The sequence below is a fragment of the Augochlora pura genome, chromosome 4, assembly GCF_028453695.1.
Source record: "Augochlora pura isolate Apur16 chromosome 4, APUR_v2.2.1, whole genome shotgun sequence".
Lineage (NCBI taxonomy): Eukaryota > Metazoa > Arthropoda > Insecta > Hymenoptera > Halictidae > Augochlora > Augochlora pura.
The window spans coordinates 20,294,464-20,309,904 of NC_135775.1; the positions used below are offsets into that span (position 1 = coordinate 20,294,464).

Consider the following 15,441-nt stretch of genomic DNA (forward strand, 5'->3'; position numbering starts at 1 on the left):
AGTACTTTAACGAGTCGGACTAATGATGGAGATTTCTAGTAATATTCTGCTAAGTCTGACTGTTATTCAGTGTTAAGAATGTCTTCTGACAATTAACCCCTTGCCGTACCATTTTCTTCATACTTACCATGATTAGAAATTTTTCAATTGATATCATCTGTTAGAAGCGACAGAAAATTAATGTTTACTCCGTGACTGGATTTACTGGGATGCTTAAATATTAATAATAAGGCGTTAGAATTTTATTCCAATTTTAAAGAATAGAATAATATCCATACTTAATAATTTATTGCTAGTAATTTCCATCGCGAGTCGGACTCGTCAAAGTACGGTAAAGGGTTAACATTCAATCATTCTAATAAACGTAGACATACAATAAATATAAATCTTCTTTTTCTCCTAAGAAACTATTTCAATCGAAAAAATGCTTACGATGCTTTTTTATGAAAAAAATGGTACGGCAAGGGGTTAAATTTCTCTCGGAAACAGTGAACCGGTGTATACATATAAAAAACCGGAATTCAGTACTAGAAGGTCTGAAATTTCCGGCGCGTTCGTCGCGAAAAGAAATCGCGTCTTTTTTTCACCGTCGACGCGCAATCCGCGTCGTCGTTTGTCGCTTAGGCGGCGAAAAACCAAAAACTTGGAGTCGCATACGGAACGAGGCGGGCGCGCGCGCGCGCGCTCTCGTCAGAGAAACCGTGGGGGACACACGGCACCACCGGGGTCGTTTTTATTGTAGCCAAACCGAACGGTCGAGTACGCTTCGAGCGAGTCGACATTGGGGTTGAACACGTAACAAACGTTTGCAACACGACCGGCTGCAGAAGTGCTCGCAAAACAGTTGGAGAGCGCCGGGAGAGAGAGTTCGCTGCGTCGAATATCGAATTCCACTTGTCGACCGAACCCCATCCCCCCCTCCGCGCAGTCGAGAATTTTGCAATTTTTCCATTATCCGCGTAGCAACGGATCGCATTAATCGAGGATCCCTATTGATCCCGGCACGCGCGACACTTCGAATTAACGGCTCGAGGATCTTCGCGACGAGCGGAGTCTCTTTACTGGAAAGCGCGCTTTCTAGTACAAAAAGTTCGCCTTTTCGTATAAATATTGGTCGGAATTTCTTGTAGACGTGAAACTCTTTTGTGTAACATTGAATATTTCATTTGAACAAATTTCTGATGTAAAAAGGTATCGCCGAGTTATAGAAATTTAAATTGGGGTAAAGTGGAGGATATAATGGATAATTTGGTGCTCATTGTTTTATTTGCAAGTACATTCGACGACATTAAACATGAAATACAATGCCAGTTAAATGACCATCTCGTTTGTCCGAGTGAATACGAAAGAGCTAATTTTCGATGACTCTGGGTGCAAAAATCAGACCGTGTCCCACTTATAATATGAATGATGTTTGTTTTAACCATTAACTGTCTTTTGTGGTCTGGGTGATCGTTACTAATTATTTATAATTTTTAGAAGAATTCTATTTGATCGAACTGTCTAAGCTGGACACTTTCATTGTTAATGCACAAATTTTGTTTTCTATTTATTACTTTTATGTCAGTAATATAGTGCAATAAATATTAATATATATTTTATAATATAGATCATGAACATATGAAACAAAATATAAGAAATAATAAACGTCTCGTCTCTGATAATTTAAAGTTCTATAATTCTTATTGAAAGGCTCATTAATACAGAAATTAGTAATTAATAAAGAATCTGTCACGTTTATTTTATTTTAGACTTATTTCGTTTGTTTAAATTGTTAAAGTGGTAAAAAGATTGGCCAGCCTCTATAACATTTTCCAATCACGGAAAGTATCAATTTTCACTAGCACCATAAAAACGAAATAAAATATCAAAATAAATCTTTAACAATAATCGACGTACCCTCTGGGGGCAAACGATCACTTCGTACAATCGAGAATCCCGCCGCATTGTTAAACGGTCTCCGAGCAGACGTTCCTCGCGAAGTAAATCGCCGCGGAAACTTGCGAAGCAAAAGATTCGAATCCGATGGAGGCGGCCGGCAAGCGAAGTGAAAATTCAGAAGATTTTAAGAATTGTTGCCGCTCGTTCATTTCCCGGGGGGCGATGCTCGTCCCCGGCTCGTCGCTTCGACCGTTAACTTACCCGGTAAGATACACCGAACTTTTTGTTACAGTGCCGCGCGCCCGCGATGTTCATTTTCCCGAACAAGCCTCTAAATAACACGAAACTTTCCATTTCGCGAGAAGTTTCTTTGAGGGGTCGTTTCTGCGCGCCGGCCAAGTGTATAAATTCGCCTGTAATAACGCGGCGGCGAAATAGATCGGCGACCGATGCGAGGAGGAAGCGAGAGGCACGAAAGAGGAGAGGAGAGAAAGAGGCATAAAGATATATATCGAGAGAGAGAGAGAGAGAGACAAAGGTTGAGAGCTAGAGAGAGAGAGCTAGAGAGGGAGAGAAAGAGCCATAAAAATAGAGAGCTAGAGAGAGAGAGATATAAAGATAGATAGAGAGAGACAGAGAGAAATAAAAAGAGATAGAGAGAGACAGATAGAAATAGAAAGAGATAGAGAGTGACAAAGAAAAATAAAAAGAGATAGAGAGAGACAAAGAAAAATAAAAAGAGATAGAGAGAGACGAAGAAAAATAAAAAGAGATAGAGAGAGACGAAGAAAAATAAAAAGAGATAGAGAAAGAAAAAGACATAAAGATAGAAAGAGAGAGAAGAAGAAGAAGAAAGGGGAGAACGTAAACTCGGTAGAAATGTTCAAGTAAGCGCGGCCCGTTCGGCCTCGTTTTTGGCCGAGAGCCATTCTTCTGGTCGGAACAGGGCGCGGCGAAACAGAAACACCGGCACGAGAACGGGCAGAACCTGCGGCAGGTGCATACGAACTCGCGGGGCTGGCGTGGCCGAGAAAATGGATATGCGGGGAACTGGGGGGAGGGATCAACGAAACAATTTGTGCGAAACAAACTGTTTGTACGTTTCGGGCCGTATCGTGCCACCGAATCGGCTGTTGTCTTGCTAACGCGTTCGCCGGGGAATTCACATGCTCTCCCGTTAACTTTGATTTCGACGTCGACGACACTTCCTTCGTTGTCTTCGCTGTTACCGAAACCAGGTGTTCAGGACGCGGTAATCCTTGACGCGCTAATCCCACGAATTCATGCTGCGATATTGTAATTTTATAAGAGTATGCGCTGAAAATTCTTTAAGGCTGGTTTTTGCAACGCGACTTTTCGTATTTTAGATTCATTCTTTTGGTATAGTTATTGCGACATAGAAATGTGTTGGCTATAGATTTAGTTTACGATGACGCTAGTAGTTTTAGAGTAAAGAGATATAACCGTGTTTATGTAAGTAACTGTTTCGCCACGTGAATCTATCACTATTCTAAACATAATTATAGAATTATAATAGAATGTATAAATAAAATATATTAAATATTATAATTCAATGTACTATCTAATTTTAAATACTATTTTAAAATAATTAGAAAGATATTCTCTTGATATGAGAATAAAGCTGTGTTATGTCTTTAATTATAGACAGATATAGCCAACATTTATGATGATGTTAGTATAATAGGTTATAGGTATTTATTCAATCATTTATGCAAAGCCACAGCTTGATTGACTCTATGCATTTTTAATAGACATTTAAAGAATACAAAGCCTAAATATTGCTCTCAAATACATTATTCAACAAAAGCATTTCGAATAACTAATTCTTCGCACAACAAAATATATCTTCCCCTTTAATTACAAAAAGAGCAATCTTTCCTTCAAATAAATATTATTTTAAACATCGTTCCACCTATCACGTCTTCTTACAAAATTTCAAATTTTACTATCCAATTCTTGTCGCTCTCGACGCATCACAATGCACTTCCCTAAATAATTAAAATTCCCCCGAAATAATATTTAAAAATTCTACGGCTACGTACGAGACAGACTCGTCGACGACACGTTTGAAAATTTAAAAAAATACAGAGCCCACGACGATCCACGTTTCGTGCAGCCACGTTCCCAGGCTGAATTTAGCTTTCGGCAGCGGTGTTCCGGCATAAATAAAACGGCTGGCGCACGGGTGCACGGAATCCCGACGTTAAAATGATTCCTCTCAAAGAGTCCTAATACTCCGCGCGGCACATTAGGGCGCAAACGAGCCCAATTAATCGTATTCCTCCTCGTTTTCGCAGAGGTTCCGGATATCCCGCCGAGGCCGAGGTCCATGGCGCCTCCAGCATCACGCAACAGCGGCAGCGTGGGCGGGGGCGGCAGCGGCACTGGGGTGAGTTCAGGCGGTTGGGGCGATGCGCCCCTCGCGAGGGCTGTCTATGCCTATTTGAGCTCCGGGGAAAATCAGCTGAGCTTCCTGGAGGATGATCTCATCGCATTAATGGGTGAGTGTTCGATGTCTGTACGTTCGCCTGTTTCGTTACGTCGGTACGTTGCCCCGCTTTCCTCTTTAATACGGCCAGCAATCCGGTAATTATAATTAGCAAATTACGATTACCGACGACGCTGAATTTAATTCCGGTTTTCCGTTTTATTTGCCATTTTAATACCGTTTTATTCCGTCTAGCCAACGCGGAATAGTTGATCTCATTGTTCAAGTTCATGTAGATCTGGGTACAGTTATTTTAACCATGAAAAATAAATATATTTGGAAATAGTAAATAGAATGGCGTCTAGCCACCATGGAAAAGTTAATGTCATTGTTTAAGTTTATGCAGATTTGAGTACAATTATTCTAACTATGAAATATAAATGTTTGGAAATAATATTCGACTGTATTACATATGCTTCATTTGAAATCATTTGTTTCTGGATTTAATAAAATACTCAAATTCATATTAGAGATATATAATAAATATTTAATATATATATTTTACAAGATGAATCTGGAATACTTAATTGAAATAAATATATTTTTATTGCGTGCGAAAAGAAAGTCTTGAATATTATTTCCACGCATTTGAGATAAGTATTAATTGAACGATATACAGTGTTGAAAGCTAAGGGATGCTGAATGTACCAGTTAAATTTATTAATTAAAAACTGTAAAAGTAAAAGCTCACTTTTTAAAACAAAATGCGTTGGTACCTTTTCTACAGCTTTATTTTTTCTCGTAATTAATTTTTAAAATTTTTCTCGTAATCTTAAAAAATAGAATTTCAAATAATAGAGAAATAAAAATCGCTAAAACTTTGAATAAATATATCATTATTATCATGAAGCAATGTAAAGCTTTTAATGATCGACAAATCAAGAATTAATGCTACAAACTTGTAAGAAAAAGTACCACACAGAGATAGTAATTCGGTTGCTCATAAAGGGGCGGAATAAAGAAAAGTTCCTCGTATCGCGAGAACCGGATCTAACGTCGAACACCCAGCTTATGTTTCTCCATCGCTTATCGGGACGGCACGAAAGAAATCAGTTCCCGGGGAATACTTCGTTATCCCGCGGATGCTGTAGTTCTTATCGAGCCCGTTCCGCTTCGTTCCGCCCCGCGAACAAACGCCATAAACGTAATATCTGTTTTCACGGAACTGCGTTATTAGGAGATCGTCAGAAGGGCTGGCAATTCGGGGAGAATCTGCGCACGCACAGCTCCGGATGGTTCCCACTGGCGTACACAGAAATTATTATCGACGATACTCTTGGGTAAGTTAACAGAGAGACAGGAAAGTCCGCGCGCGCGCTGCCCCTTCGGTGGCCGCGTTTGCCGGAACGATATCATGGCAGATCTTGTTACGGCGCGTTCCGTTGCTAACAATTGCGCGGGGTCGAATGCAATTACGTTTAATCTAGAACGATAACGGGCGAACGGGATCGCGCATCGATGCGGCCATTCCCATTAAACCGTGCTCGTCTTGGTGTTATTGTTGCATCTGCTCTCCTAAATCCTCTTATTCCGATGGCCGATTTACGGGGTCCGGCCGATAGAAATTTCACGTGACCCGGGGGCCAACTTACAACGGTGTGATTTACCGTGTCGATTGTCCGGCCCGAAATTACGCGCGCATAAAAATGTTAATACGACGCTGAATCATTCATACGGCGTCTTAGATGGAACCGTTTTCGTGGAACGACCGCGCGGCCTGGGAACGTCGTGGCCGGAACGAAATTTGCCTTCACGTTTCGAAAAGAATTTTTTAAGCATTTATTTAGATGTTTTTTAACGAGTGGTCATTATTTATTTAACGACGCTTTAAATATAAAATATAGAAGTTCAATAGGTTTTAATTAATATTGAGTATTAATGTTATATATTGACCATTGAGTAATTAATCTACAAGTGTCACGATGTTTATAAAAATGTTAACTTTGAAGAATTTTCCAAAAAATGTCCACTAACATTTGACGCAGAATTTGTTTTATATGCAGCTTTAGGCAATTATAAAGTGCAACAGTGAATTTCAAATGTATTTTCGTACTTTAAATTGCCAATTTTAAACAAATTTTTACAAAGTAATTTCATCTGTATTTTTTTTACAAATTGCATTGTAGAAATTTTTAAAATATTTTTTTTATATAAAAGGTTGATGTCATCGAGATTTTATAAACATTAATATATTTATACTGTAGCTGGTGCAGAAACGAATTCACTGACCTACTATACTACAACCTTAAACCTTATAATAACGCTTGAATAGACACGATAAACTGGTTTCCAGCTCGCTGTGCACTGTTTCATTCGCTGCGACCTGTAATATTCACTATACTGAATGTTTCACGACGTATTACCACCTCGATTTACTCGACTGTTATTACCAGACTGCGGATTTTTCTGCGAAATAAAAATTGTCTTCATTAATCGCACGATATAAAAACAACATTTTTTGAATTTTAATCGATTTGCTTCGTTACATTTCATCCACTCGTTTTTGTTGTAAATATGTAAAATCCGCAGCTTGGTTATTAACTTGGGAAGTAAATTAACAGTCTGACAGATGCGAAATGCTATTTGGAGAAAAATATTGTTATTAAAAATAGAGATTCCTTAAAGAAATTAATTCGAGTTTTTATTATCTAAATATGGGTTCATTTACACTAACACTTTACTTGAGATATTACTATATAATATAATTTTGAATTTAAATATTAGATATCTTTTGTGATGAATAAAGTAAATAATATAGATAAAATAAATATTTTAATGCTAATGTTATAAAGATATAAATATATTTACAACTGAATGACCCATCGGTAAAGTGTTAAAGTGGAATCTGTCGAATCGATGAGATCTATAGTGTAACATTATCGAGATTGTCAAGATAGAAAATTTATTCGGCGTTGTTATTTTTCTAAAGCAATGGCGACGTAAAAGAACATCGGGAAGAACAAAGTATACATAACGCGGGCCATGAATAAATCGATAATAAGGAACGAAGCAAAGATGAATAATGCATAAACGGAACACAAAGACATTATAGAAGGACTGTTAGTTTACTTCCGCTTCGTCTCTGACGTTGAAAGTTGTCAAAGGAACTGCTGCAAAACCTTAAATCAGCCAATAGCGGACGAGATTAACCTACTCTTTAACTTCTTTGCTATTCGAATCGATCATCGCTAAAACGATTTAAGAATATTTCACACATTGTTTCGAACGAAATAATTGAATTCCAATGATTGCAAAAATGATTAAATTCCGCTTGAATAATGTAACGTTAAAGGGTAGTTTCACACATATAGAGAGGTACATATCTCTAGATGAAGGATTGCATCGACCAATGTTTGCGAAACAATATTCGGACAAGCAATCTCTCCCCCTTGACACTAGCAGCGATTCAGATTCAATCAATATCAATATGGTTATTGTTTCCCCTTCCTCGAAATCAATCGTACTGGTAATGCCCGAAGATCGCCAAGTCATGGAACAAACAATGGCCGTGCATCGGAGCCGCAGGCAGTGCCACCCTGCAAGCCACCGCCTTGTCGGCCGCCGGTGACACCGAGCAGCATGGATGAAGTGTCGAGTGGTTTCCACGGTGTGGGGAACAACATCGCTAACAACAGCAACAACAATAACAGCACCGGCACTCCGACCAACGTGCCGAACAGCAACAGTTCCCACAATCTGGCTACGCCCACTGCACGCCAGTCGAAACCGGTGAGGATCGGGCCATGCGTGCTACTCGCTAAAAGCTTCTCTAATCTTCGCGCGAAAAGATTCGCCTGTTCAGATAGCAGCGTCCTCTGGGGTCATTTATCAGTGTTCGCAGGGGACGGTGCGAGCAAAATTTTTAACCCTTTGCCCGTAGATTTCTATGCGATAGGTATATGTATTGGACGATAATGAAGTGGAATTTTTAATATAATTTGTGTAGCTGTTGAAGAGAATTGGGTACGGATTTTTAACCCTTTGCACTCGAAGCCATTTTAACTATAAATATAAAATAATTTTTCTAGATTACAGTATTTTATATTATAGTATTTTTGTACATATGAAATTGATTCTTGTGACTCTTACCAACAGTTTTACAGTTAACAATTTTTTAAATCTAAACTTTGTTAGTATAAAAATTATTTTGGTGATTAAATTCTTCTGTTATTAAAACTTAGAAACAAAAGTACACAAAGACGATAAAAGGAACAAAAATTGTCTGATCTTTTTACTAAAAATATTAATAAGTGCTGATCAACGCAGCGTGAAAGGAATCGTAGTGCAAGGGGTTAAGAGTTTCGATCTCCGCGAGACTGGCGCGATAAAAGCGACCAGCGTCGACATCGTCGAAAACGTTGGAACCGTAAGCCTTCTAAACGTTGACGGTGTTCGTATCCTCAGATCCGTCCATCGGGCACGTTGCCCACCGTTTTGGCCGGCGGTCGCAGGATACAGCCACCTGCTCCGCCAGTTCCGCCGCCGCAGGTCGTCACGTCGCTTCACAGCAGCAACGACAGCGGGTTCTCGAACGAGCCGCCCGCTCAGCCCGACATCGACTACAGCGACGACGAGGCGATGAGGTAAGCGATACACACGCCATGCCATGACGTTTCGTCGAAGGTACATTTGGAAACTCTCTCTCTCTAATTGAATCTCGACGGAGGTAGTTGACGATCGTTGGCAAAAACCTAGTAGAAACGCTTTGTTGCCTGTATGAATCATGGTACCCGCCGACCCCCAGCCGAGCTTTTGGTATCTTACTTACTACATTCCCCACATCCCCCAATAATAATCGCAAACCCTGGTTCTCGGTATCTTAGAATTTACAAAACGTAGAAACCGTAGCGTGGTATCTTTTGGACCTAACGAACGTTTTCCATTAAACCCTTTATTTTCAATTCTCTATTTTTAATTATCCAAATTATTTTGCATGCGTGTAGTTCGTGCGTCGTGGCGATACATGGGCTCGCCGATATTGGATTGATGATTGTTCGTGCATGCATTTGGAATTAGTGGATTACTGAGGATGGTTGAATTATTGTGGTGGCCGCGCGGCGCTGTTAGTTTAAATAGGAAGGATGTGTGATCTTGGAAATTGTTAATTTTCAAAGTGTTTTCAATTTATATATACAATAGCAATCAATTACAAAGTTTACGTGTACCTAAAGAATTTAAAAAATAGATTGAAGAATTGAAAATATTAAAACAATTGAAATCATAAAATTGAAAAGTTAGACATATCATAAAAAAATTAAAATGATATAGAATATAAATTTATATTAAGTAGAAGTCTGTTATGAATGAATAGCAAATTTTTGAGCAATTTTAAAAGATTAATAAATTGCAGATTTTATGCATTTCCAATAAAAATAACTGGTTGAAATCTCAAACTCGAGTAAAATTCACGAAATAGAAAATTAACGAAGCTTTACTTTCATTCCACTAAAATGATTTAAAAAACAAAAAAGGTTCCATAATAATCCCCACTACTTGTAACTATTGCAGAACACATTTGCACAAAGATCTGCAATACATTAATCGAGCGCACGTGTCCAGGAACATTAGAATACAATCGGGTCGGTGTAATTAGATTGTCAAACACTATCTCGCCGTTAAAATGAGGGTCCATTTTAGCGCCATCAAAGTCAGAGATCTGCTGGCGGTATCAAGTATATAATCTCCCGGCGTTACCATAATAGTTTGACCACCGTAATTCCAATCAACGCGTCAGAGCGCGCGTTCCAGCTGGCCCTATGTATCGCTAATGTGCATTAGCAGAGCGAGGTTCAGGGCCTGATGTTCTCATTGAAACCCATCGAAGAGAGAGAATCTCGATCTAGAGATCAGCAGCATCCCCGTTCCGTCGTTCGATTGATCCCGAAACCTCGGAAACGACTCGGTCACGGCCGCCCCATAATCCAACGATCCGTCCAGACCACACACACCCAAGTAGACTTTGTCTCCCCTCGGAGTCACGATTGTTGTTTTTTCTCTCCTGATTTGTAGATTCCGCATGCGTTATCGCGGTCGATGGAAATAAAACACGGCGTGGTGGTGGCTCATTCACCTCTCCGGGCTCCTGCGATGCCGGGCAGCCATAATCCCCATCCCCGCAAATATCGCGACCACAATGCTCGACAGCCGCATAACTAATCCTTCCCAAGTACTTGGCTCTTGGTTTTCTCTCCGTATACTCTCTGCACTCTTCCGCTCTGTCTCTTTTTTTTTCTTTCTCTTCTTCTTTTCTCTTTCTTTATTTTTCCCTCTCTGCCTTTGTTTCTTTTTCTCTCTCTCTCTCTCTCTTTCTCTCTCGCTTTCTCTTACTTATCCCGAGCCCGAACGAAAACGCAGACAACGAAGAAGAAAGCCACGCGCCGATAGAATAGCCGAGGCCGCGAAGCAGCACCAACACCAGCAGCACCACCAACAGCAACAACAACAGCAGCAGCAACAACAACAGCAGCATCAGCAACAACAACAGCAGCAATCCCAGCAGCAGCAGCAGCAGCAGCAGAAGGAGGAGAAGTCGGGTGGCAAGGACTGGGAGAACGACTCCTGGAAAACGATACCCAGGGACGAGAAGAGCTGGCAGCTGTACCGAACCGCGATGGACCTGTGGGCGGAGTCGAACGCGAACCCGAGCAACGAGAACGGCGAGACCAGGTACACGTCCAGCCGGCACTACGACAGCCAGGAACGGAAGAACGGCCGGGACTATTCGGACCGCGGCACCATGGAGAACGGTCCGAGCCGGAAGTCGGGCAAGAAGTTGCAGGAGAAGTCGAAGAAGAACGAGTACGAGAACAGCCGTGGTCACGGGAACGCGAACCACAAGAACAAGATGATGAACAACGAGGAGCAGTTGAGGAGTTCGTCGAGAAGGAACAACGAGCAAGCCGAGCAGAACCGACGGGAGTCGTCTAAACGGGGCAAGGAGCCGGTGGAGACGGAGGAGGACGAGATCGAGCTGGAGGAGGAGGAGGAGGACAGCTACAGCGGCCGGATCGATTATCAGAAGTACGAGGGTAAAAAGTATTACGGTGACAGGACGGACGGTCAGGAGAGGAGTTCGCGTCGGGGCGGTGGCGGCTATCGTCCGGTGGAGCAGGAGGAGCCGAAGTACGAGAACGAGAAGTCGACGACCGGCTCGTCGTCGGGCACAGACGACGAGAGCACGATCACCATCCCGGAAACCGGCCGGAAAGTGGAGCACATCGCTCAGAAGCTCGAGCAAACCGCCCAGAAGTACGCGAGGGAGCACAGCCCGCCGAAGTTCATCGAGCGGAGGAACGACTATCGCAGTTACGACCGCCGGGAGGAGAAACAAGCGCCGCCGCCGCCCTACGAGAGATACAACGAGGGCGACAGGGGGGGTCGGGACCAGCAGAGATTCGAGCGGGAGAGGGACCGTTACTACGACAAATCGCCGGCCATGCCGCAGAAGACGTCCACTTACGAACGGGACAGGACCTTCGAGAAGAATCCCGACAGGAACCGGAACATCGAGCGCGCGTCCGGGAGGAGGTTCGAGAGACCCCGGCCGCCGTCCGAGGAGGCACCGGAGAGGCCTACAGAGCCTCGAAGTGTGTACAGGGAGCGCAGGTTCTCCGATAAAGAAGAAGCCATCTACGGCGAGACGAGATTCGTCAGGGAGGTCACCGTGGACAAGGAGCGAGGCTACGAGTCGAACTTCGAGACCAAGCTGGAGAGGACAAAGGTGATCGAGAGACACGGATATCAGAACCAACTCGGGCAAGGCAACCTCCAGAAGTTCCCGAGGAACGGTCCCAGGAGCATGGAGAAGAACGACACGAACAACAATACCTTGAAGGACGACAATAGGAAGCCGCTGCTGCCGCGACAGACGACCGCGGTGGGACACTTGATCCAAACCGGCCGAGCTTTCGATGAGTCCAAGAGTCCAAAGCTGGTGAAACGGACCAAGTCATTCTGGAGGTTCCGAAGGGACTCGGACGTCCTGGAAGGCATGGCGCTCTGGCAGCACAGGTCCTTGGTGGACATTCCCAAGATGATTAAGAAGGAGACGAAGGAGAACGTCGGGAACTCGGAGGAGCCGAAGAAGCCGAGCCCGGAAGGCAGCCCCCACTCCCGTCACAGCATAGAGACCAGAAACAGCGACGTAACGATCACGAACGAGACACGTCCGGAGGATTTGAAGCCAGCGGAGAGGAGCCACGTACCGGAGAAGTCCGATTACTTCGAGGACTTCCCGACGCCGGCCGAGAGACCGAAGGCCGTCGAGAGGTCCGAGTACCGGATGCATCAGGAGGAGAGGTCCTATTTCATGGGCAATGTGTCCCGGAAAGCCATCATCGAGAAGGAGCGGAAACGCAGCATGGAGGCGAAGCGGAACATGATCGTGGCCGAGCTGAAGGAGAACAATGAGGCGAAGAGGAACGAGAGGAGGAAAAAGTACACGGACGACGAGGACGGTATGACGCAGAACTTCAGCGAGACGGAGGCGTCCGACGAGGAGTCCACGTACAGTTGCATCGTAGTCAAGGACCAAACGGTCGCCGAGAAGACCCTGTTGCCCAGGACCAAGCTGCGCAGGGATTCCGATCGCGAGAGGGATAAAAATACGTGCGGGCCCTGGTACGATCTCTGGGGAGTGGACGCCTCGGTGAACAAGAAGAAGAAGAAGCAACAGTAAACCTAGAGAATCCCCTCTGGCCGTGACGGCACGCGTTGGCGATCACGTCGACGGTCGCCGATCGTCCGGAACAAGGAGAAACAGTCCCGAAGAAGAATGGCCGCGCGGCTCGCGGACCGCTTTTTATGATTTCTATTCAGATTTGAGTTGTTTTTTAGTTATCGTTATCGCTCTGATTTTTTCTCTCTCGACACGAATAGACCTTCCCATTGCTCCCGAAGTGTCCGACCGCTAGTCGTGTGCTCGCATCTCACCAGCCGAGTCGGCTAGACTTTTTCGGGTCACTCGAAATCGACGAGCTCTTCGAAAGAGTTGTTTGAGAATCAGGATAATAAAGTGCTAAAAATACGAGGTACAGTAGAATTTCGATTATCTATTTTTGATATAAAAATTCTCAAATTAATTGAAATGAAATGGTGTCGTTGTAATTTCAAATATCCTGTAAATCATTAATGGAAGCCATTTCTGATGTTTTTTGAAGTAACCTTTTGTTAAGCGAAAATGTTCTTGATGGCTTTATTAACGATATATTATCGAAAAACGCGACCTAATTAGAGAGCTAAAGATCCGCGTGTTTCGTTCGTAACTCTTCAACAAAGCAGCGGAATTACCTCCTTCAAGGGTTTACAATATTTTTTAGATACCTTGTATGTATAGTACATGCGATATCCTACTTCGATTAATATTCCTTGTCATATTAAAATTGAGCATTTGAGTCGATCGAATAGCTCGTAACGATTTCGAGTAACTCGACGAATTCGAACGCCGAACCCGCCTCGATGGATCAACCCCCATCGCCCGACTCGAATAAATCGTGTACCGGCGCACCTCTGCCGCACACACCTGTCTTACCAGCAAGCGTTAGCTGTTGCTCGATTACGTTTCCCGCTCTCGTCGGCGCTCGTTCACGATCAAATCGACCAGTTGACGTTAATCGAGCCTCGCGGAGCGTGCTGATGAACCGATACGCGTCCACGTGACGAGTGGCTTCGTATCGCGACGGAAAAACAACGTTATGGATGGTGATTCAATCATAACTCTTGTTCGATCTGTCGTTACAGGACACCGCTGTAATTCGTTGATGCTTGGATTGCTCCTGTAAAGTGGCACGTACAATAATTATTCATAGTTTAGCGTAGCTTCCGGCTCCTTGATATGTTTGTTGTTCTCGCATGTTGACGCACCGCCTGCCAACGAGTGCTCCAATTGCATGTCGCAACGCAGACACTGCGCGCCGTTTTGATTTTTCATTAATTTATTGTGAATTTTGTGCTGTTGGCGGAACGTCGCTTTCCGTTTCGTCGAGGACGCGAGCATGAGTTTTATGGATCATTTCGTGGACGCGACTCGAATACGCCGCGTCGTTGATAGTATATTACATAGTACATTACTCGTCGCTGTATTCTTTATGCATTAGAATGTAAGATAATATTTTATTTTATAAGGAGGAGAGGACGTAATTATTTTTCTCAAAACTAAGAAATAATCATAGAGAACATAGTCGAAATATTATTTTAAATAATCGTTCTTTCGCAAATAAAATTGTATTTCAAAAAGGACATAAAATATCACTAAATCAAATATTTTATTTCAATTTATTATCTTTTTAGATACAAGTATCCTAGTGTAATAAAGTATATCTTTTATGTACGTTTATAGTATTATAGGAGAATTACTTCGTTCATTTTATATTACCAAAATAATTATATTTTATACTACGATTTAATCAAGTAAGAATATCTTATCTCATAATAATTTAAATAAATAAAATATCCCGCACTATGGCAAAATATTTCCAGTAATTTCCAGATAAAACACTACTTGAAATATCATCTTAGAAACTGTTTACTAGTAAAATATTTTATTTTTAAAATCGCACTTTTCCCAGCGAATAAAATATGTCATTATCAAAAATACATACATAATCAGAAACAATATATTTATTTACTATCTGGCATTTGAAATAGTATTTCACCGAGGTCCTTCAAGCAAATTGTAAAGACGGCAAGGAGCTTGGAAAATAATTAGCAGGACGCACGTCCAGTTACATCATGCATAAAGAACACAGCTGCGAGAATAAACAACGACAGGACGGTTTCAAATTAAAACGCTGTAAACAAAATATGCATATTTCTTGAGAGCAGATTAAAATCTAATTATAAAACGTTCGCGTTCGAAACGACTGTAGTATTTTTCTTACGGCGAACGGCGAAACGTTACAAGTTCCGTTTGTAATTAAGAACAATTTCGTTGCAAAATGTCGCAGAACGACCATTGCGAAAAGCGGCGTTCTGTGCGCGCAGCAGCCTCGAACTGTCGATCAGAATTACGAATTTCCTTTTTAATTCGCACGTGTTATTGATACCGTGTTGAA

General features: G+C 42.3%; 1 protein-coding gene across 1 annotated transcript in view; it reads left to right on the forward strand.

Moving 5' to 3' along the window:
* Irsp53 (Insulin receptor substrate 53 kDa) overlaps window positions 1-14,868 on the forward strand; it is a 295,332-nt gene extending 280,464 nt beyond the window's left edge. Inside the window, exons 10-14 of the mRNA XM_078178240.1 lie at window positions 4,200-4,403; window positions 5,568-5,670; window positions 7,870-8,119; window positions 8,795-8,973; window positions 10,745-14,868. Coding sequence (XP_078034366.1) covers window positions 4,200-4,403; window positions 5,568-5,670; window positions 7,870-8,119; window positions 8,795-8,973; window positions 10,745-13,067 — 3,059 coding nt within the window. The 3' untranslated portion in view covers window positions 13,068-14,868. The remainder of the gene's footprint in view (window positions 1-4,199; window positions 4,404-5,567; window positions 5,671-7,869; window positions 8,120-8,794; window positions 8,974-10,744) is intronic.
* Window positions 14,869-15,441: the final 573 nt, after the last annotated feature.